The 23,444-nt window shown below is 58.0% G+C and overlaps 1 protein-coding gene across 15 annotated transcripts in view; it reads right to left on the bottom strand.

The window, feature by feature from the left end:
* Positions 1-23,444, bottom strand: part of DNM2 (dynamin 2) — a 78,860-nt gene that overhangs the window by 41,810 nt on the left and 13,606 nt on the right. For 13 of the 15 annotated variants that reach the window (XM_070492009.1, XM_070492008.1, XM_070492011.1 and 10 more), the window contains exon 2: positions 10,252-10,325. The exons of the other annotated variants lie outside the window; for them this stretch is intronic. In XM_070492009.1, the coding sequence (XP_070348110.1) occupies positions 10,252-10,325 (74 nt within the window). The remainder of the gene's footprint in view (positions 1-10,251; positions 10,326-23,444) is intronic. 15 annotated transcript variants of the gene reach the window in all.

Genomic DNA, 23,444 nt, shown 5'->3' with positions numbered 1-23,444 from the left:
ACGCTAAAAAGAAGAGGGAAGTAAGTCACGCTGGCAAACAGCCCAAAGAACCAGACCAGCACAGAGATGCAAAGATGGGCACGGCCGCGCCGTTTCTGCGAGTTAAAAATGGAAATCGCCTCGATGGCCAGCAGGAGGAGACCTGGCTCCTTGAACGACAGCACGGACACACCATCAGCTGCCACCAGAGAAAGGGAGGAGATGGAGGCCCGTGACACAGAAAACCCAGCAGGTCTAGACTCTCCCCAGACGAGTAACGAGACAGAAAGAAATGTGGGCAAGGCGGCTCGCCACCCCATGGCTGTCATCCGACAGACTGCGCTGACCTTCGGCCCTGGCTCACTGTGGCTCGGCCCTGCACATGGCCTGTCTGCTCCTCACAAGTGAGCGCCCAGGCGGGCAGGCGCCTCCGTGATGCCTGTATCACAGACAGGAAACTGAGGCCCGAGCTCAGCGGCGAACCTGCCATTCGGAGCTGAGATCCTTTGTCCCCAGGTGGTGAGTCCCACGGGCTTTGTGAGGCCACCAGCAGTCCTTTAGCCTCTCGGAGCCTCTGCTGTGGGGGTCGGGGGCTTCGTGGGCTCAGACCACTGAGGACCTCGTCCAGCAGGAGGCCCGGCTGCTCAGGAGCAGGGGCAACAGGGACGCGGCTGGCAGATCCAGGCTCAGCCACCCCACCCCCATCGGCTGACCCCGTTCCCAAGGACAGTCACGCTCCAGCCCTTCACAGGGACAAGAGGAAACACTCGGCTGCTCTTCCTGCAGCAGCCACCAAAAATGGAACAGTCCTCCACCCGCCGCAGCAAACCTCAGCTCTCTTCCGGCTCAGCGCCCGGCCTCAGCGCCCACGAGAGACCACCGCCCTTCCAGGAGAGCAGGGGCTCTGCGACGGGAAGGCGCTGGGGGCCGTGGCATGGGACCTCTGCACCCCCAGGCCTGGTGCCCGGAAGGCCTGGCCCCACTGCCTCTTCCAGGAAGCCTTCCCTAACTCCATGCCACCCGGCACCCATCCTGCATCTTAGACCTCCTCACCCATCAGACCCAGGCCACCCTGGATCACGTCTATGGGACCAGGCCCTGCCGGCTGTGGCCCCCAGAGCCCAGTGTGCACCGGCAGCCTGCGTCTGTGTGGGGGAAGGACATACAGGAGACAGTGTGAGAAACCGCAGCTTCTTCCCCAGCAGGTCAGTGCACAGCACAAACCACATCCTCTGTGCCAGACAGGAGGGTTCAGGAGCCAGCCAGACCCACCCCTCACCTCCTGCCTTCTCTGCTGGGCTCCTTGTCACGTGTGCTAGACTCCAGGGTTATTGCAAAGTGAAAAAGTGTCCACCAAGCCTGTTTTCCCCCAGTACCGACCCTCTTAAAGCCAGGCCTCCGTCCTCCTCTCCTCAGAATCCTCCATGGCTCCCACCTGACCCGAGAAGAAGCCAAAGGCCTCACCCCAGGCCCCAGGGCCTTACAGAATTCTCTTCCCCAACTTCTGACTGCACTCACTGCCCTCCAGCCACGCTGGCTTCTCTGCTCGTACTCCAGGCTCACTCCTGCCTCGGCCTTTGCACTAGCTCCTCCCGCTGCCTGCAGACGCCACCATGGCTCCCTCCCTCGCTTCCTTCAGGCATCACCTTCTCTGGGAGGCCTGTCCTGATCCCCACCTGAGATGACAAACCTCCCTTTCCTTATCATCCTTGTCATCCTCAAGCACACTAAGATCATTTACCTTGTCACCCTGTGTCTTTTCTCTGGTTCCCCGCTAGAAGGTCAACCCCACACGGCAGGGAGCCGAATCCATGTTGTTCACTCTGTGTCCCCAGGGCTCCCTCTGGGTATACAGTAGGTGCTCAATAACTACGTGCACAATTAAATGACTCCACCGGACAGATAATACCAGCCCTGCTTCAGCTTCCATGAGGTGACCCATCTTCAAGGCCACTAAGCTGGATATACGGGAGGCTGGACAGGGAGCGGGTCTGGAGGGGCCACCTGTCCTCCCCTCCCGCCCTCCCTCTTCTCCAAAGCCAGGCTCCTGATCTGATGGCGAAGATGCACACTGCACAAGCGTGTCACAGCAGGTGCCACAGGCACTCAGAAAAGAGCCCAAACACACCAGGAGCCAGGAGGGATCTCCTGGAGGGGCGGCGGCCCAGCTTCAGCCCCGGCCCACCCCAAGATGAGGGAGCTAGGCAAGGTGGGTGGCCAGAGAGCCCTGTCCGTGCCATCTGTCTGAAGTGGCGACCTTTCCCCATGCCCTGAGCATGACGCGGGGGAGTCTACAGGGAAGGAGAGGGGTTGTCCATTGGCCGGGGTCCCCTCTGTGCCTCAGTTTCCCAACGAGAATAAAAACATGAGAAATTGAAGGGAGAGCTCAGTCCGGGGCTCCACAGGCCTGTACATGCTGGAGTACTGGAAATAATTTTTTTTCTTTTTTGTGATGAGGAAGATTGGCCCTGAGATAACATCTGTTTTTTTTTTCTCCCCAAAATCCCAGTACATAGTTGATATTCTAGTTGTCAGTCCTTATAGTTCTTCTGTGTGGGACACCACTACAGCATGGCTTGATGAGCAGTGTGTAGGTCTGTACCCAGGATCCAAAGTAGAAAACCTAGGCCACCACAAGCTTAACCACTTGGCCATGGGGCCAGCCCCAGGAGATAATTTTTTTTAATGATCCACTGTCTCAAAGAATAAGTCAGAGGCCTGAAGGCTGAGCTTGTCACCTGTGACACCTGGAGAGCCCCGTCAGCTGGTCCCCAACAGGTAACACCAAGCCATGGCCTGCTCTGCCACCCACGTTCCCGTGTGGAACTACACCCCTGTCCCCGGCCCAGCTGCCGTGTCTGCAAACCGTCCCTGCCCCTGGCCCCGGGGCAGCCACACGCACCCCCCGCACCGCCCTGCCCTCAGAGCCCATGGACTCCCCGGAAGCAGGGGCAGTTGTGTGACCAGGCCCCGGGCTCTGCGGGACCCAGCCCAGAGCCTGGTGCCCAGCAGGAATCGACGACTAAAGTGGGTCCTCGGCCAGCGGTCACGCTGCCAACCCGGGATAGCCAGCACCCTCCCCCACCACAGGCCCCTGCCCGCACCCTACCTGGGGGTCCGTGAAGGCACTTGCAGGGCTGTTTCTAGAAAGAAGTTCTGCCCTCCCTTGAGGACTTGCTCCTCATTCAGGTCTTGGCTCTAAACGTCCCTCCCCGGGGAGGCCCACCTGACGCCCGGGCTCCAGCAGCCCCGGCCCCTCATTTTACGCTCCTCACACTGGCGCACCACGTGCTCAGGTGTCGCCTGCTGACACCGGAGCTGCAAGAGAGCTGACACCCAGTTTTGGGGCCTGGTCCACAGCAGCTGCGCAAAAAACTTAATGACGGGTGACCCACTGCAAAGCATCAGGGGCTGCAGCCTAGAAGGACATCATTCCCCTGACCCCCCAGGTGGGTCCTCACTGTGCTAAACAGCCAACCCCCACCTCGGGCATCCCCTGGACCCTTCGACATGGTGTCCTCAGAACAGAGGCGACAAGTGCAGGCCGCCACCTCCTGGGCGTCGGCGCCCGGGGTACCAGGAAGCAGCCCCATGACAGAGGCCAGGGTGCCCTCAGGCCTGGCTCCCCTCGAGGCCCGTTTTGAAGGAGCTTGCAGAAGGCAGTGTCAGCGCACCCTCCCCAGCCCAGAGTCACAGCAGGTCATGTACCCGCGGCCCCTGCAGTGTTTCCCCAGAATTGTGAAATGCGAGGCTCTACTGGGGCAGCCTACCCTCAGCCCAGCCCTTCGGGCCTGGAAAGAGCAGGTCGGGCACCACAACACGATTCCAGGAGGTAACAAGGAGCAGAGCAGGTGGTGGGAGCGCCTAGCCAAGCCAGCTCGGTTCCAGCCTTTCCCCCCGTGCCTCAGTTTGCCCACAATGAAATGGGACAACACAGAGCCCACGGCAGGAAGATGTGAGAAAGCAAGCAGCTTCCGCAGTGCCGGGCCCACAGGGGACACACAGAGATCATGTGCCCATCTTCGGGGCCCTCGCGGGCTGTCTGGGGTCTCAGGGCTCTTCCCGGAGGCGCTCTGCCCTGACCTGCACGGACACGGCCCACCCCCTGCTCCGCTCTCAACCCACAATGCGTGGCGGGAGGCGGCGTCCGCCTTCCCCAAACCCAACGGTGACAGCTTGCAGTCTGGTTGACGAGACCCAGGAGGCTGGCTGGGGGCCACACAGCCGGTCGGATCCAACTGCGAGGGACCCTCCAGAGCCTCCAGCCGCCCAGGCAGCGGCACAGCCCGTGACAGCTCCCCAGTCTGCAGGATCCGCGAGCTCCCTCTGATCTGAGACCAGCTGTGAACATCTCTGATTTCGGGACACGCTGCCACTGGGCGGGTGGGATATGTGACGGACAGTAAGAAACACACGTTGGTCTTCCCCGCCTCTGGCAGAGAGCTCCTAGGACCCTTGGAATGTGCGAGAAGATCAGAGCAATGAGGGAGTCTTGATATTCAGAACGAGCCCCTTTCCACCACCCCTGAGTTTATGTGAACAAGCTGCCTAGGAAAACGCTTGAGGATGGGGAGGGTTGGACCGTTCAGCCACGCCCCTCGACCCCCGGGGAGGGCACAGGGCTGGAGGTTGAATCCACCACCTATGGGGAAGGATTTGAGCGCCCAAGGATGAAGAAGCCTCCATAAAAAGCCAAGAGGCCGGGCTCAGAGAACCTCGGCCCAAGAGCAGGCGCCGGCGGCGAGTGCGTGCTCAGAGGGCTGGGGGCTCCGCGTGCTCTAGCCCCGGCCTGCGCATCTCTTCCATGCGCCTGCTCCCGAGTCAGGTCCTTTTACAGTAAACTGGGAATCGAGTGAGTGAAATGTTTCTCTGAGTTCTGGGAGCCGCTCCAGCAAAGTAATGGAACCTGAGGACAAGGCTGTGGGAACCTCCGCTCTACAGCCAGCAGGTCGGACGCACAGGTGACAACCTGGACCTGCAGTCCTGTGAATGGGGCCCTCACCCTGTGCCATCTGACAGCAGCTCCCGGCAGGGGGTGTCAGGACTGGCTTAAGTTGCGGGACAGCCAGTCAGCGCCCGCCAAGACCTGGCAAACAACTTAGTGCTGCCGGAAAAACACGCGTGGAGAAGGCGCCAGCCCCCAGCTCGGTGCACACTGGGACCTCTGCGGAGTCTATGGGCTTTGCAGAAAGGGCCCTGCCAGGGCCAGGCTCACGGGGAAGGTGCTGGACAAAGAGCCGCTGATACTCCCGCCCACAGGCGAGGAGGGCGCAGCAGCAGCCCCGAGGGCAGCCCCAGTACCTGGCCAATTTGGATGAAGCACCTATGGGAGCCAGGCCCTGTGCTGGGGACAGGGGAGAGTGGTGGGTGGACAACACACCCCTGCCTCCCTGCCCCCGTGGCACGGAGGTTCACGCAGCGGGAGAGAGACCATTAGGAGAATATAAGACGGGGCGGCCCTGTGGCCAAGTGGTTAAAGTTCAGTGCGCTCCATTTTGGCACCCTGGGTTCGCAGGTTTGGATCCCAGGCATGGACCCGCTCCACTCATCCACCATGCAGTGGAGGTGACCCACATACAAAGTAGAGGAAGACTGGCATAGATGTTAGCTCAGGGCTAATCTTCCTCACCAAAAAAAAAGAAAGAAAGAAAGTATAAGAACAGGACGGTGTCCTGTTAGGAGGAACCAAGGCAGCAGTGACTGGGGGTGGGGGGTGGGGCTCGCCCAGGGGAGGAGGAGGAGGGGAAGGAGGATGAGGGGGAGGAGGAGGATGGGGCAGGTGTTCTGGGCCAAGAGCACAGTGAGGGCAAAGGCCTGGAGGCAGGAACAGATGAGCTGGTCTTGAGGATGAGGAGAGAGACTGGCTGCAGCCGGGAACCAGGAGGAGGTGAGGTCCCAGGTGCCAGCAAGGCACTGCGTGGGCCTCAAAGCCACGAGAAGGAGGCTGGGAACCAAGTCCTGACATCCCCTCTCTGGCTGCTGTGAACACCGGCCGAGGTCAAGGTCAGGAGGGGAGGCCCCGGTCATCCACATTCCACACACGAATGGTCCCCAGCACCAGGATTACCAGGCCCAGGGTGGGGGTGGGGGGCTCCCAAGGAGGGGCAGGGTTCACTCCTGAGCCACCAAACTTCCTGGTGGCTGCAATCTGAGGTAACTTTTAAACTAAGCCAATTAAAAGTACTGGCTGGGGCCAGCCTGATGGCACAGCAGTTAAGTTTGCACGTTCCGCTTCGGCAGCCCAGGGTTCACCAGTTCAGACCCCAGGTGCGGACATGGCACCGCTTGGCAAGCCATGCTGTGGCAGGCGTCCCACATAGAAAGTAGAGGAAGATGGGCAGGGATGTTAGCTAAGGGCCAGTCTTCCTCAGCAAAAAGAGGAGGATTGGCAGCAGACGTTAGCTCAGGGCTAATCTTCCTCGAAAAAAAAAAGGAAAAGGGGTCGGCCCGGTGGCCAAGTGGTTAAGTTCGCGAACTCTGCTTTGGCGGCCCAGGGTTTCGTCAGTTCGGATCCTGGGCACAGACATGGTACCGCTCGTCAGGCCATGTTGAGGCAGCGTCCCACATGCCACAACTAGAAGGACCCACAACTAAAATATGCAACTATGTACCTGGGAGCTTTGGGAGAAAAAGGAAAAATAAAATCTTTAAAAAAAAAAGGAATGGCTCCCTGAGACCTGTCTGGACGAGGAGAAGCCGGCCCATGGGGCCTCTCCTGCCAGAGAGGAGGACCAAGGCCCAGCCTCCCAGCTGTGTCGTGGAACTCTGGACCCCACAGGAGGGGGCAGCCATGCCACACCACATGGGGTGCTGTGGCCATGAGGGGGGGCACCACCATCACCCCATTTCACAGATGAGGAAACTGAGGCAGAGAGAGGGAAGCTCCTTGCCCGAGGCCCTGGATGGCGAGGGGTGGCAGCCTGGCTCTGGAGCCCCGTCCCTGAGAGCCAGCTGGACGAAGGCTCATCTCAAAGAGCAACACAGCCCCACGTCACCCCCAGAGGGCTCGTGAGCGCCAACCAGCACCACGTCCCCGACAGCGCTCAGCATCCCCCCTCCTGTTAGTGAGGTGTCTCCCCATCCCCCGCCCCATCTCCCCAGCTGTTCAAGGCCTCTGTGATCCGTGCCCAAACTCCGCACCTCGGGGTTACTCTAGACCGCCCTTACCCCGCTGGCACCACCCTGGGCCAGGCCCACCACTGCTCCCTGGTCTGCCCACGAGTCCCCCTGTCCCTGCCTGTCCTCCACCCGCAGGCGGTGGGCTGAGCCGGCTCTCCCCACCCCACACGTCTGAATCCCGCAGCATGGTCTGCCAGGCCGTGCCACCGCCTCCTGCCGCCCGGCCTCCCTCCTCCCCAGTCTCCCTCACAGCCTCAGACACTCTACTGCCCCTGCCTAGAACGTTCTCCCTGGGCCCCTGGCCCAAAGTAGATCCAGGCTCCAAGATACTCTCCCCCGGTCCCCTGTGCTTTCCCCTCTCGACCTGACCATAGCGATCCCACATCTGCCACCCCTACCAGGCCAGGGCTCAGGGAGGGCCAGGCCCCTCAGGGTGCTCACACGGCCTTCCTGGCACCCAGCCAAGGCCCGGCACTGGGAATGCCAAGGCCAGGCAGGGGAGGGGGAGTAAGTGAGCTGGGGACACAGCAAGGGCCACTCCCACGTGGGACAACCCAGGCGCCTCTCCCCCACCCCCTCCCCACCCCGAGCCCAACAGGATCCAACTACATCTCTGTCTCCACGGCTGCCACCCTGTCCCCTCCTGCCCCCGGGTCGCCCTGCCCCTGCGCTGGTCCCTGTGATCTCTTCTCCACCAGTGGCCACAGGATCTGGTCAAGTCATACCTGGGCCACACTCCCCAAGAGTGAGTCTAAGGGTGGGATTTCAGATGACCCCCCGGTGCGCCCTGAGGCAAGCGGCTTCAGCTTGGAAGCCTCAGTTCCCTCAAGTAAGTGGGGCGGACAGGAATGAGACTTCCATGTTAGTCCGCGTCAGGCACCGGGCAGAGGTGCCCTCCCAGTTGCTGCCCTCAGTGTGCCCGCAGCACTGTCACTCATCATGTGCTTCTCTTCTCCCCTAGGAGGAATTTCAGTTCCTCCGAGAGGCCGTGCTGGGCATCGCCCCTCGTGTCCTCACACACTGCTCTCTGCTGGGAAGCAGAGTTCCCCTTCCCCGACACAGCCCAGCGCCCCCGGCAGCCCCAGCTCAAACGTCACTTCCTGAGAGAAGGCCCTCGACACCCACCCTCCTGTGTGTCTCCTTCCTGGTCTCACCCCAAGTCTCCGCCTTTAGTCCCCTGGCGCTAATGGGAGCCCAGGAAGGCAGGGGGCAGGTGGTGGTAGCAGCCCTGGCCCAGCCTGTGGCATGCAGTGCTCAGTGGACCACCGCCGGGGGACGGCCACTGTGGAGCTGATGGGAAGGCCCTCCCGCCATGACACGGTCCGTGAGCTTTCAGGGCAGGAAGGCAGCCAACCTGTCTCCCCAGCAAGCTGTCCCCAAACAGGCCAGCAGCAAGCACAAAACTGCAGCCGCAGGGACAGCATCACTCAGCAAGGGCCGCAGGCGTGCCAGCCACCGTTCTACGGGCTGTACGTGGATTGGATAACGAGGTCTTCACAGCCACGGACCAAAGCGGCACTATAACTATCTTCACTGTCCCGACAGGAGACACGGCTGTGTGCGGCGGTCCCTCCCCAGGGGCCAGACAGGCAGAAAGCTGCAGAGCCAGGATTTGAACCCGGGCAGTCTTGGCGCCCAGCCCCCACCCACGGGGGCAGAGGTTTTCCGGGTGTGACCAGAGGCCAGAAACCTGAGCATCGCCTGGGAACTCATTCAAGATGCAGACTCTCAGGCCCCACCCCCCGCCCTCCTGCTGAATGGGAAACAAAGCCAAAGGCCTGGCCCAGCTGATTGGACAGCTGAAACCAGAGAAGGCAGCCCACTGGCTCGCCCGTGGCCAATGACATGGCAGAGCTCAAAAAGAGGAGCTGCTGGGCCAATCGGCTGCCGCGTCGCACTGGAGCCACGCCCCCCGGGGCTGGGCGGAGTCAAAGATGAACGGGAGAGGGTCAGACCCTGCACTGCTGAGAGCTGGGTCTGAGGCCGACCTCAGATCCCAGATCTGGCGCCGTCAGAAAGGCAGGCAGGCAGGTAACCTGGCTAGGCCTCAGTTTCCCCCTCTGTAAAATGGGAGCGTGTCCGCTGCCTTCGCAGCGTGGGGGTGTTTAACCCGGCCGGGCGGTGAAGCTGACGCACATCAGTGCTGGAGCGACCAGGGCTGAGACTGCAGGTCTGTGGGGAAGCAGGACAGAGACCCGGGGGCTCCGGAGAGAGAGGCCCCGTCCCCGACGGCTCCCCTCTCCCCTTCCAGCCTCAGACCCCAGACGCTCTCCGAAGAGGCCCACGTGGGTTTCCAGCTGGGAGACGTGCCCAGGTCATGTCAGACTTGTGTGGGAAGAACAGAAATAAAGTGAGGCCACCCAGGGGAGGACAGAAAAAGTCCACATGTGGGCCATTCTGTAGTCAATGGGCAGGTCTCTCCCAAAAGTCAATGTCGTGATTTAAAAAGAAATGAAAGCAGGGGGCCTGCCTGGTGCCATAATGGTTAAGTTTGCATGCTCTGCTTCGGCAGCCTGGGGTTCACGGGTTTGGATCCCAGGCGTGGATCTACACACCACTCATCAAGCCACACCGTGGTGGCACCCCACATAAAATAGAGGAAGACTGGCACAGACGTTAGCTCAGGGCCAATCTTCCTCACCAAAAAAAAAAGAAGAAGAAGAAGAAACGAAATGGATGCTGGAAAAGGAGACGCAACAATGGAGCGTAGCATGGGACTGATGAGAGCAGCTGTAAAACCGGCCTGGAAAGCTCTGGAGCACAAGTGGCAGGGCGAATATGGACTGGGCATTAGATAACACACAGGAGTGGGTGCTCTTCCTGGGTGTGGCTCTGTGCATGTAGGAGGGTGTCCTCATTGCAAAGGGAAGCACGCTGAAGCATTTCGGGTTGACGTGTCACAGTGTCTGCCACTGATTTTGAAAGTGTTCAGCAAAAACGTGTGCTCTACGACACAGCAAACACACATGGCACCTGGCGGCCTGGTCATGGTTAAGGATGCTCGGGTGGGCGTGGGGGTCACCGGATTGGGCTTCAACCTCCCTGCTCCCGTGGAAACCGTGAATTAAACCCCAGAGCCCAAGACGCGGGACCCCAGCCGCAGCCCCTGACCTGCGCTCACTTCCCACTGCAGCTCCGAGGCGCCCAGCGTACCTGTTTTTGAGTAGATGAGTTGCAGAATGAGAGGCCGCCGGGTGACGATTCCTGAACCTCGGGGAAGGAAGTCCCTGTGGGAGGGGAAAGGGACAGAAATTACTCATGAGGCCAGCCTATGGGGCAGGAAGTGTGACCACATGTGGTGGCGCAACCCCCACTTGCAATTTGGGCCACCTCGGCAGAGACACCGACGCCATCGGGGCACTGGGGACGGCTCCAGCCTTGGAGGGTCCCGAAGCCACGGAGGGGCGGGGGAGGGCCTGGACTGAAGGCTGGTGCCTGTGCTCCGGCCCCAGCACACCCAAAGGGCCCTGTCCTTGACAACTTTTTGTGTCATCTCTCCCAGACCCCAGAGAGATCAGTACATTTGCTACACGTTTTAAAGTAACGTAATGCTATAAAGACTAAATAAAAGGGAAGAGGTTGATGGCAAAACAGGACCTGTTTCATGGCCTGAAAAGATAAATCGACAGAGGCAGGAAGTGCATTAACGTTTGCCCTGGGGGTGGGAAAAAGAGAGGACAGAGCTTTCTGGGGCGGTGGAAATAATTCTAAAACTAGAGTGTGGTGATGTTGACTAATTATTTACTATAAGCTTATTACAAACCACTGCATCGGAAATGGGTGCACATCCTGGCATGGAAATGGCCCCTCAATAAAGCTGTTTAATAAAAAATACATGCTGTGTATTTCACTACGGAAACACTCAGGCATGACCCGCCCCGGCTCACCCTGATCCCCTGGACTTGCGCAAAGCGGGAAGACCGGAAGCCACCCCGGACCATTCAGAAAGGAAAGAAGATGAGCAGGGCTCCAGGTGGGCCCCCAAGCAGAAGCAGCATTTTTAGAGACTACTAAAGTCGTGCAAAGGACTCTGCTGTTTCCTGTAAAATGGCAAGCTGCCAGCAAGTACCAGAGCTGGAGTGGATGTGCCCAGAGTGGCGGGGGGGGGGGGGGGTGCTGGAGGTCACAGTGAGGCTGGTCATCGTTCTTAGAGCGAGGCCACCAGATAGGGTTTAGGGACAGCCAGATTATGGCCCTGTGTGCTTTTAAAGGTGCATCGCCTTAAAAGCCCCCTCTGGGGGCTCCAGAGGTGAAGGTGAGGGTCGAGAGGTGGGCAGGAGGCAACCGCATTGGTCCACACGCACGATGACAGGGGCTGGACCCAGGATGGGGAGGGACATAGAACACAGTGGACACATACTGGACAGAGCCCAGAGCAGTTCGGGAGATGGACAGCCATGACCAGGCACCGGCTAGACAGAGAAGGACCTCGGAGGCCGGGAGGGGCCAGAACAGAGGAAAAAAGGCCCCGTGGACAGGTAGGAATCCTGGAGGGTGAAGCCCGCAGCCCCTGGCGGCACAGCCAGCCCTCCACACTGAAGGTGACACCCGTGACATCAGGGTCCCGAGGACGACTCAGAGCCCGGGGCCACGCCTGCCCTGCACGGAGCATCTCATGCCCACTTCACACCATGTGACTCCGAGTGGTGTCCCATTCTCCCCTCTGGCGGATAAGGGGACTCAGGTGGAGCTGCTATGTGACGCGGCCGAGGCCACACGCTTGTTCACTCAAGTATTACGCACACCTACTGAGCACACTGGAGATGCTGGGGACCCCAGCGCTGACATCTCATGGAGACCCCGTGAGATGGGGGTGGGGACAAAGAAGACACACTATGGGGTAAGAGGACTTAGGGGCTGGGATGGTCGGGCAGGTCTCTCTGAGAAGGCGAAATGAGGGGCGAGCCACTGTAGGGGTGCAGAGTGGGCAGGCCTGGGAGACAGAAAGGGCCACATGCTGGTCTGCAGACTCCAAAGTCAGCTTTTCACCATGGCCCTCGCCACAGGGGGCACCCGCCGTCTCCAGGAGAGCAACGCCCCTTCGCGGGGACGCCAGGCTCTCCCAGGGACACAGTGGGCCTGCTGGGGCTGTTAACCTCTCAAGCATCCACGTGGCCGGGGCCTTGGCTCACAGGCAGGGACCTGAGAGGCAGGCACAGGAGGCACCTTGCCCACCAGAGACGAGGCATCTCAGATGCCATCCGACACAGAACCACCAACAGCAAGGGTGCCAGTGTGCACGTCCTTCACAAGAACACCCCCCCCAGGCCCTGCCTCTTTGACACAGCGGAACGTGTCAGCCACCCAAGAAGACAGAAGCAACGTGTGAATGAACCCTGACCCTGCTGGGCGGGAGGACAGCTGGTTGTCATCGCTGACCTGTGTTCCCCAGCACAGATGGACCCCAGGGTGTCCGTCCGCTCTCGCTCCAGTTGATGGGACATCCCCAGTTTGGGGCCAGTACGAATCCAGCTGCCACCAACATTCTCATAGGAGGCTCTTGGGGACACATGCCCTCGTTTCTCTTGCTGAGTCATACAGACGAACTTGACCAGACAAACTGGTCTTGGCGATAGAAATCAGAGGCATCAGTTCGCTCTGAGGGAAGTGAATAGAAGGGGCAGGAGAGAAGTTTCTGGAAATGATGACAACATCCTCTATCTTGACCTGTGCTGTGTGCGTGCATCTGTCCAACAGCTCAAGGTGTGTACTTAAGATGGGATTGATTTCCTGGATCTAAGTGAAACCTCAGTAAAGGTCCCGGGAGGCCAGGCTCAGGAAGTCTGCGGTCGAAAGGACAGCAAACGCTCCATTGAAACGTGCCCACAGAATTCTCACAATCTTGTTAGTTTCCCAGTCAAAAGGACAGTTCAGATGGAAGGAACTTGAAAGACTAAATAAATAAATTACGGCTCATCCATGCCACTGTGCAGCCCCCCCCAAAAAAGGGAGAAAGACCTTTTGATGTACTGACATGGAACTTCCTTCTGGGTGGACCAAGTGAGGAAAAACAAAGGATGCAGACGAGGTTTTTCTGTGTTTTCTGACTAAAGAAAACGAAAAAGCAACAAAACAGAGCCCAGGGAGGCTGGGGCCTGTTGGGAGGGAGAATGATCGAATGTTCTGGAACATCTCTGAATTCTGCACCAGCCATGTGGATTAGTGACGGCAGAACGTTGTGTGTTTAGAGAGTAGCTAACAGCTGTGGGGTGCTCAGGAGTGCCAGGCAAGGAGCTGAGAACTTTCCATGGATTTCACTCGTTTAACATGACAAGATCCAGCAGACAGGTCTGCGAGCGCCACTTCACGGTTGCAGCGAGGCCCAGAGGTGGGCACCTGCCCAAGGTCACCCGGCGTCCAGGAGTGACAGCAGTGAGGACTCAAAGCCATGGGGTCTGAGCCCCTGACCACAGGTCACCAGCCTCTGGGCCACACGTGTGACTTGGAGCCGCTGGCATCTCCCCTGCCAGGGACAGGCCTTCGGCCACTGGGGTTGGCACGGGCTGTCCTATGACTGCTTTGGGCGTGTCTGGGGGACCAGGCACTGTGAGCACAATGGTGACAAGGGACAATGACAGCCTCAGAAGAGCATGAGGGCCAGCGTGATGCCCGAGAGAACCCGAGAGCGCCAGGCGCACGCAGGGGAGACAGTTTTCCAGGCAGGGACTTGGTGGCGAGCGAAGGAGGAGTCGGGGGTGCAGGCCGGCGGGGGAGGCAGAGCCCGGCGGGAGGAGGCTGAAGGACGAGGCTGGACAGCGTGCACGGCCTTGCACACCAGGCTGGGAGCGCCCGGAGCCCTGAGTCTTGTCCCACTGCGCTTCCAGGAGCTTCCGACTGCTGAGCAGAAAGGGCATCGACACCCACCCTCAGCTCCAACAGCCCCCCAACAGCAGCCCCCAGGACTCTCCCAGGGCTTCCAGGAGGAAGGGCCTGTCCGGCTGTGCCCCGAGGCCACCCGCAGGGCTTCCTGGCACACGGAGCAGGAGCGCTCTTGGGGCCTTCCTGCCTGCCTGGGGGAAGGAAACGGAGTCCCCAGTGGCTCTGCCCAGAACGCTGACTGTCCACGTATCTGGGGGCGACATCAAGCCTCAGTCATCTGCTTCCTCCTCCCTGACCCCACGTGCCACAGGGTCACCAAGTCCTTCCCTGTGACTCAAAGCGCCCACCACTCTCCTCATCTCTCCTTGCCGTTGCTGCAAATGACCACTGTGCACCCAGGGTGGCCTGCGTTCTGGTCCTGGCTTGGCCGCCTCTGTGCTGTGTGACCTTGAGCCGGCTTCCCTGCCTCTCTGGTCTAGGTTTCCTGGTCATGAAGACAGGGTAACTCCACCTACCTCGGAGGGCAACTGGGTGCCAAACACGACAGGCGCCCCATGCCTCGCTGCCCACAGCTCTGGCTCAAATGACCCCTCCCTAGAGAGACTCCGCCCACCCTTATTCACAGCTCCAACCGCCTCCCTCCTGGCCACCTCCATCTTTCTCCAGAGCAGTAACTGTCACTTATCTGTTCCTCCCCCAAAGTCAGCTCCCCAGGATAGGATCTCCGGTCTGTCTTGTTCCCTGGCACACAGTAGGTGTTCAGTGTTAACTGTGATCATTCCAGCCCCTGGCCTCCTTCCCACCCAGCCTGCTCCTGGGTTATCTGTTATTAGCTTTCTTTCCTTTTTTAAAGATTGGCACCTGAGCTAAGAACTGTTGCCAATCTTCTTCTTTTTTTTTTTCTGCTTTTTCTCCCCAAATCCCCCCAATACATAGTTGTATATTTTAGTTGTGGATCCTTCTAGCTGTGGCATGTGGGATGCCGCCTCAGCTTGGCCTGATGAGAGGTGCCATGTCCGCGCCCAGGATCCAAACCAGCGAAGCCCTGGGCCGCTGAAGCAGAGTGCGCAAACTCAACCACTCGGCCACGGGGCCGGCCCCTGTTGTTAGCTTTCTAAATCGAAGACCTGAGCCCCAAGCCTTCCTCCCACAGAGTCCACAGGACCAATCCCAGGTCTGACAGGGTCCCCCACCTGCCCATCCCACCCCCCAGCGCCCCCGACCCGGCACCCCAGGCCTCTGGGATCCCTCCTGCACTTCTGGCCTCCAAGACTTTGCAGGAGCTGTCCCCTCTGCCAGGAAACCCTTCCCCGCAGGCCCTGCCCACACTCCGTGGGCAGATGCAATGGACGGCACCCCTCCTTCCCAGATGCATGCCCCTCCCGCTCCCACCAACGTGGCCCCCAGCAGAGGTCTGGTCTGGGGACTTCTGCGAGGACTTCTGCACCCGGCCTGGTCTGCTGCATCTCCAGCTCCTAGAACAGAGCCTGGCATACAGCAAGTGCTCATTAAATGTTTGTGGAATGGCCGGGAGCAACAACGACTCTGGAGCCAGAAGCCTGGGTTCAAAGCCCAGCTCTGCCTCCATGAGCTGTGTGGCCCTGGGCAGGGCTCTGCCCTCTCTGGGCACTGGCCCGGCCATCTGTGGGATGGGAGGACACCACCCACCCACATGGAGCGCCCGGCTGGCCGTGTAACCGGCAGTCCTTTCAGCCCCTGGCGCCTCAGTTTCCAAGCTCTAAAATGGGCCACCTCCCCCTGGAAGCTGAGGGCGCTGCCGGGGGCAAGGAGAGGCGGGCACGCCAGGAGGCGGCACCACGGGCAGACCAGAAGCCCAGGCTGTTTATTTACTGTCTGTGGACAGAGTACAGGCCCCACCAGGAGCCCTTTGACTGGCTTCCAGCCCCGACTAGGGCGGACGCCTGAGTGCAGGGAACAATGGGGGCCAAAACCCCAGGGGCACGGGTGGGGGAGGGAAAACAAACAGACAAGGCAGCAGAGGATGAGTCCGCTGGAAGGCTGACCCTGAGCTGGTGAGGGCCCAGGCCACCCTGCGCCAGGGCAACCTGGTGGCAGGAGGCCCAGCCAGCGCCTTGGGCTGGATCCCTTCCTCGTCACCATATACTCGCAGGGTCACTCAGAGCCCCAGTGTGGCTGGGAGGCCTCAGCACAGCGCCAGCCACAAGAGGAGTCCCCAGCAGGAGCCCCAGGCCCCAGGCCCCAGGGCCCGACCATGCCTGGCCCGCTCTCTTGGCTCTGACATGAGCCTATACAGGAAGTGCCAGCCGCCTGCCTGGCCCGGCCCTAACCCCATCTTGGGCAACATCTCGGGAAACTTGAGTGACACCAAAGGCATGACGTAGGGCCGATGCTCCCATTTCACAGACAGGGAGACGAAGGCTCGAAGTTTCAGGACCGCCACAGGCCACTCAGCAAGGAAGGAGCAGGGCTGGGATGGGAACACAGTGGGACACCAACGAGGCAGAGGCCCCAGTCACCCCCACCCACCTGGGGGGCCTCCTTTGTGGTTTTGCTAGAATAGAAGCAGAGCTCATCACGCAGCCTCGACATCCAACCACACACCCCACTGGATCCCGGCCTCATCCCTGCCTTGTCTGCACCCCCTGCTGACACCATCAAACAGTAACCACTGGTCCCCTGGAACCCAGCCCACACTCAGTGTCACCGGGCAGATGCCACTGCATCCTTGTGGCCACTCCAAGGGTCAGCAGAGTGGTTATGCCCCTGATTCGGACCACAGAGCCGGGCTCCTCCCACATCTCAACCCGACCCTGCCCAGCAGCAAGTCCTGCTGGCTCCACCTCCAGATGGAGCCTGAATTGGCCCCTTCCTTGCCACATCCAAGGCCATGAGGCCTGCCCACTGGCGCCTGCCTGGACCAGTGCAGGGAGTCCTCTCAGGCTGCCCACCCTCACCTCCCACCTCTGGTCTCCCCAGGGTGGCCAGAAGGCCCTGCATGGTAACCCCAGTCACCTCTCTACCCTCTCTCTTCCTATTCTCCCTGTCGTTCACGTTTCTGCCACACTGGCCTCCTCCATGTTCCCCAAACACAGCAGGCATAGTCCTGCCTCAGGGCCTTTGCACTGGCTGTGCCCGCAGCCTGGAACCCTCTGCAGCATTCACATGACCAGCTGGCAACTCCCGGCCAAACTGTCTCCTCCCTACGCCCCAACCCCAAGAGGAAGCAGCTCCCTTCTGTCACACACCATCCAGCTCAGTCCTCAATTCTACTCATAACCGGCATCTTCCACTATACTGACTGGTTCACGTGGCTGCAGTGTGCCCCTTCCCGCCCTCCCATCCACACAGAGTGGCAGCCTCATGGGGTCACGGCCCTCTGCCTGGCACGTTCTCGGGGCTCTTCCTAGCTCCCAATACGGAGTCAGGTGACCGAAACTTGCATGATGGAGGCCCAAACGTGCCACTGTACAGGAGAGAAGACTGAGGCAGCCGGGGCGAGACAGGATGGCGCCTGGCCGGCTTGCACAACCCCCTCCTGGGTGCCGCCCCTTCACCAAATTCCCAGCAGGCCCCTCCCTGCGCAGGAATCCTGCAGGTTCTGAAGTCAGCCCCACCCCTGGCACTCAGCCATAGTGTCACCTGCTCTGTGGTCTCATCTAGCAGCCAGGCCAGGGGCAGAAGCAGGAAAGTGGCCCATGGCGACAAGCCGCCTGGCCCTGGGCCTCAGACCCCAACCAGAATCCAGAGGCTGCCATCTCCTTTCTGGACAATCTGTGCAGGGCAGGTCATCTCTTGGTGCCTCGGTTTCCTCATTTGTTAAGTGGGGGTCACGTCACCTGCCTCAGAGGGCATTTGGAAGGGTTTGCAAAGTTCTTTCCACGGAGCCCAAAAGACCATGTGCCCCATTCGATCAAAGGGAAACTCAATACAATTTAAGTCTGATCATGTCCCTCCTTTTCTCCAAAGTGTCCCCAGGGCCTCCGAGGCCCTGAGCAACTGTTGCATCACCTCCCTACCCTCAGCCCCCACCTCCACCTTGCTCACTCCCTCCAGGCATACTGGAGGTCAAGGTACGCAAGGAGGCCAGACCTATTCCTGCCTCAGGGCCTTTGCACATCCTGATGCCCTGTCTGGAATGATCGTCTCCTCTGAGCCTTTCCACAATCCCGGCTTCCTCTGGTCACGCAAGACTCAGCTCAGAGGGCACCTCCTCCGAAAGGCCTGACTGTCCCTGACTGACCCCCCCGCCCCACGTCACCCTGTTTTCATTCTCCTGAGTGGGTCTGCAAGGACAGCCAGTCCCTGCGGCAGTGCTGCCTGGAGTGAAAGCCATGAACCCCCCAGCTGCCCACCAGCAGAGAGCGGGCCACATCAACCCCAGAGCTGGCCCAGGAAGCAGGCCAGGCCGCGGGGCTGAAAGCAGAGTGCGTGCGCAGAATTGATCAGGACCCCCAACTCTGACTTTTTTAATTCTTGTGCACACTGCCTGCCTGTGCAGGGACAACAGGCGTGGAGGTGACGCCCTGAGCCCTGGATGGGGGCTGTCTATGAAGCGAGGACGAAGCCTTCCCATTTTATAGTCTCCGACGCCATCTGAACGTCGCTCTTTTATAACTTTCATATGCCTTTACAGCCGGCAAATATTAACCTGCAACTTTCCGGGTGGACTGACAAGCCCAAGGCCAGTGGTCAGCCAAGCAGCACGGCCCAGGGTGACGTGGAAACCGCTGGTGTCTTGGGACCTGAGCCCTCAACTCTGCCCCCCCGGGGGTCCCCCGAACGACGTCCTCTCTGCTCTGCCCTGCAGCAGAAGGCTTGAGCCACACTGTCACCTTGGCGACAAGATCACTCCCATCCTGGGCTCTGTGTCCTCAGCTGTAAACAGGGTGTGGCAGGGACGGGAGGGGACAGCGCAGGTGCCTGTACGGGGGCTGGCCACACATCCGTTCCCAGCTCTGCAGATGTCACCACCCTGAGGGCCAGCTGCACCTGGAGGCAGGACGTCGGTAAAAACCCAGGCAGGAAGCCGGGCGGCGCCTCATCCACTCCCAGTGTCCTCGGACCATCCTTGCAGGCTCCTCCCTTGGAGCAAGAGAGTGGGCAGTGGCCTCTGGGGACAAGCACAACACCCCCGCCTCCTTCCCAGAGCCTCAAGCAGCATGATAGGGTGCCACCACGAGGAACCATGCAGGAGCACCGGGCGCAGTGGCACAGGACCCGGGATGGCCCATCTCCCGGCAACTCCTGTTGGTACTGCCTGGCTCTGCTGTCACCGTGCCCTTCTCCCCTGCTCGGTCCCAAGCTCCTGAGGCGAAGTCCCTGGTCACAGCCACACTGCTGCCACCTCGCTGTCCCTGCCGCATGTGTTCGCAGCCCAGCAGCCAGGCAGAGCTTTCCACACTGTGAGTCAGACCCCGCTGCACATGCACTGAAAACCCACCCGTGGCTTCCAGCGTCCTCCCTGAACCCACAAGGCCCTGCACCAGCATCCTGTCACCACCCTGCCACTCCCTCGGCCTGGGCTGCTCGTGCCATCAGATGCCCCACAGTGCCCTCCATTCCTCCTTCGCACCCTGGCTCGATGGCGCCTCCTGGGAGAGAGCCCCCCAGCCCAACTGCCCCCAGGCCCAGCTCTGTCCCCTCCCCCTGCACGCCCTCTGCTGTCACCCCAGCATCTCTGCTTCCTTCCTCCTCCTGGGCCCCTTCTGAACTGTCAGCCCCGCGAGGACAGGGATTCTTGTCTGCTTTGTTCACTGCTGGGTTCCCAGCACCCAGCATGGTGTCTGGCACACAGCAGGTGCTCAATAAATGCCTGCTGAGGCATGAACAGCAAGAGCAGCTGGCATATGACACACAGGCCACACGCAGAGCTCCGTGCACATGAGGCCCTTTTTCACCCTCGCAGGGGCTCTCGCCAACTCCATTTCTCAAACGGGGAAATTGAGGCAAGAGAAGCTAGGTCACCCGGACCAAAGCCACACAGCTAACAATGACACACAGACCCAACCCACCTCATTCCTGTCCCCATCTGCCGGCACCATCCCGGTCACTGCACCGCATGTCTAGGAACAAAGACAGAAAGGAGCCCTGGGCTCGGGACAGGAGGGCAGTCACGGCCCTGTCAGGACAACCTGGAGAGCAGAGCCTGCGGCCAGACGGAGACCTGGACAAGGGCTGTCACGTCCTGCACCTTGGTTTCTCCGTCAGTAAAATGGGACAATAACAGTGCCTACCTGTCAGGGTGTTGGCAGGACTAGGGGACGAGTCACGTGAAGGCCAGCATACACGGGGCCCTATTCCACAAGACAGTGCACAAGGGTGACAGGGAAAGGGCACCTACCCTGGGCACCTCGAGAAGGACCCTGGCACGGCCTTTCCTGGCAGGACAGGCAAGATGATTCTAGATCCGCCTCCTCTCCAACCCAGCAACCCCCTTCCAGGGTCAGCCCTGGGCCCAGCACACGCACAAGCCTCCCGGCCCCAGGACTCTGTCAGGAGCGGAAACTAGAAATGACCTAAAAGCTCATGGAGGAGTGACCAGACCTAGTGGGACAAGGAATACTACACAGCCATAAAGCAAGCACAGGGCAAAGAAAACACAGGCAACTCAACGGTGATAGCTGGAGACGTCAACACCCCACCTTCAATAGTGGATCGAACATTGGACGAAAGGTCAACAAGGAAATAGAAAACGTGAACACCGCCATAAACCAACAAGATCTAACAGACACAGAGCGATCACCATGCCCAACGTCAGCAGAACACACGTCCTCATCCAGGGCACAAGGAACAAGCTTCAGGAGAGGCCGGATTTGAGGCTGGGCCATAAGACAAGATTCAATAACTGGGAAAGGGCTGAAATCATACAAACTATGTTTGCTGACCACAATGGAATAAAGTTAGAAATCCACGACAGAAGGGAATTTGGGGAAATTCACAAGTATGTGGAAATTAAACAATCATTCCTAAATAACCAATGAGTCAAAGAAGAAATCAGAGGGAAATGAGAAAATACTTTGAGATGAGTGATGAAAACACAACATACCAAAACTCATAGGCTACAGCTAGAGCAGTAGACAGAGGGACATTTACAGATGTAAGCACCTATATTAAAAAAGAAGAAAGACTGCAAGTTTTTGTACGTCAATTATACCTCAAGAAAGTTTTTTTAAAAAAACTTTAATTAGAAACAAAATTTTTTTTGAGGAAGATTAGCCCTGAGCTAACATCTGCTGCCAATCCTCCTCTTTTTGCTGAGGAAGACTGGCCCTGAGCTAACATCCGTGCCCATCTTCTTCTGCTTTATATGTGGGATGCCTGCCACAGCATGGCTTGCCAAGTGGTGCCATGTCTGCACCTGGGATCCGAACCAGCGAACCCCGGGCCACCAAAGCAGAACATGCAAACTTAACCACTGTGCCACTGGGCCGGCCCCAGGAACAAATTTTTTACTTTTTTAAAAAGAAGATAGATTTCAAATAAAAATTTAACCTTCCATTTAAGAATCTAGAGAAAGAAGAGCAAGACCAATAAACAAAAATCAGGTATATTACTACACACCAGCAGTGAACAATATGAAAATGAAATTAAGGAAACGATTCCATTTACAATAGCATCAAAAAGAATAAAATACGTACGAACAAATTTAACAAAAGAAGCACAAAACATTTACAATGAAAACTAAGAAACACTGTTGAAAGAAATGAAAGACCTAAATAAATGAAATGTCATCTTGTGTTCATAGACTGAAGGACGTAATATTGTTAAGATGGTAATAATTCCCAAATTGATCTACAGATTTAATACAATGCCAATCAAAATCCCAACAGCATTTTTTACAATAACTGATAAGCTGACCCTAAAATTCATAGGGAAATGCGAGGGACCCGAAATAGCCAAAACAAGCTTGAAAAAGAAGAACAAAGTTGGAGGACTCACTCCCCAATTTCAAAACTCATTACAAAGGCAGAGTAATGAAGCTGGTGTGGTACTGGCATCAGAGTTAACATAAAGATCAATGAAATAGATTTAAGAGTCCAGAAACATCCTCTTGCGCTTCTGGTCAACTGATTTTCAAACCAGGTGCCAGGACCATTCAATAATGAAAGAATAGTCTTTTCAATAAATGGTGCTGGGCACCTGGATAGCTACACGTGAAAGAATGAAGCTGGACCCCTACCTCACACCATATATAAACTCAAGATGGATCAGAAACCTAAATGTAAGAGCTAAAACTATAAAATACTTAAAAGGAAATTGAAAAGTAAATCTTCATGACCTGCATGGATTGGGCAATGGTTTCCTGGAGATGACACCAAAAGAAAAAATAGATAGATGAGACGTCATCAAAACGTAAAATGCTTCTGCTTCAAAGAAAGTGAAAAGACAACCCACATAATGGGAGAAAATATCCGCAAATCATTTATCCTAGAAAGGACCGATCTTGATACCAGACGTAAAGAACTTTTATGAATCAACAATAAAAAGACAAATAACCCAATTAAAAAATGGACAAGGGATATGAACAGACATTTCTTCAAAGAAGAGATACGAATGACCAATAAAAACAAGAAAAGATTATAGTTAGTCATTAGGGAAATGAAAAAGCCAACAAGGAGCAAAATACTACTTCATACTCAACAGGAGGCTGGATTTAAGAAGACACGTGTTTACAAGTGTCGGCGAGGATGTGGGGCAAATGGAACCCTCCGCTGCTGCTGCTGAGAATGTAAAATGGTGCAGCCACCGTGCAAAACAGGCAGTGGCAGCAACCCAATCATCCATCAACAGATGACTGGGAAACAAAACACGGTCTAGCCGCACGACGGAGTATTATTCAGCCACAAAAAGGAACGACGTTCTGATACGTGCTGTGATAAAGAGGAAGCCTGAACACACTCTGCCAAGTGAAAGAAGACAGATGCAGAAAGCCACCAGGTGTGCGAGTCCACTTAGATGAAACATCCAGAATGGGCAAATTCCTAGCGAGAAAGACGAGTGGTTGCCAGGAGCCGGGGCGGGCAGTGTCCTTGGGGACATGAAAATGTTCTGAAACGAGAGAGTGGTGACGGCTGCCCAACTCTACGCATGCGCTAAAAACCACTGAATAGTCTACTTGCCAAGGGTGAATTTTATGGTGTGTGAATTATATAAAGATGTTATAATAAAAGAAAAGTTTTAAACCGCACAGATGCAACCCATGTACCAGCCGGGAACAGGTCCATCATCCGTCTTCAAGATAAACCCACTGCGGAGCCACATAAACCCGCCGGCTGCCGGCGGCCAGCCCTCAGCCTGCCCTCCCCAGCCTCGGCCCCTCTGTGACCTGGATCTTAGCCGAAGCCTCCACTTCTCTGCGGCATGGTTGATGAGCGTGTGACCACCAGCCGCGTGGCAGCCCAGGCTTGGCTATCTCTGCTGACTGAGTCCCGCTAAGTGACTGAGACACGGGTAGGAGAGTTGACACGGAGAGGGGGACGGGGTCTGGAGCATCTAATACACATGAGGCACCGTGCCAGGGGCCGGGGCCGACCCAGGAGCAAGGC

This window comes from Equus asinus, chromosome 20, assembly GCF_041296235.1.
Source record: "Equus asinus isolate D_3611 breed Donkey chromosome 20, EquAss-T2T_v2, whole genome shotgun sequence".
In the NCBI taxonomy this organism is placed as follows: Eukaryota; Metazoa; Chordata; class Mammalia; order Perissodactyla; family Equidae; genus Equus; species Equus asinus.
Note: the sequence above shows the minus strand (reverse complement) of the source record. Positions and strands in the feature narration are given on the sequence as shown.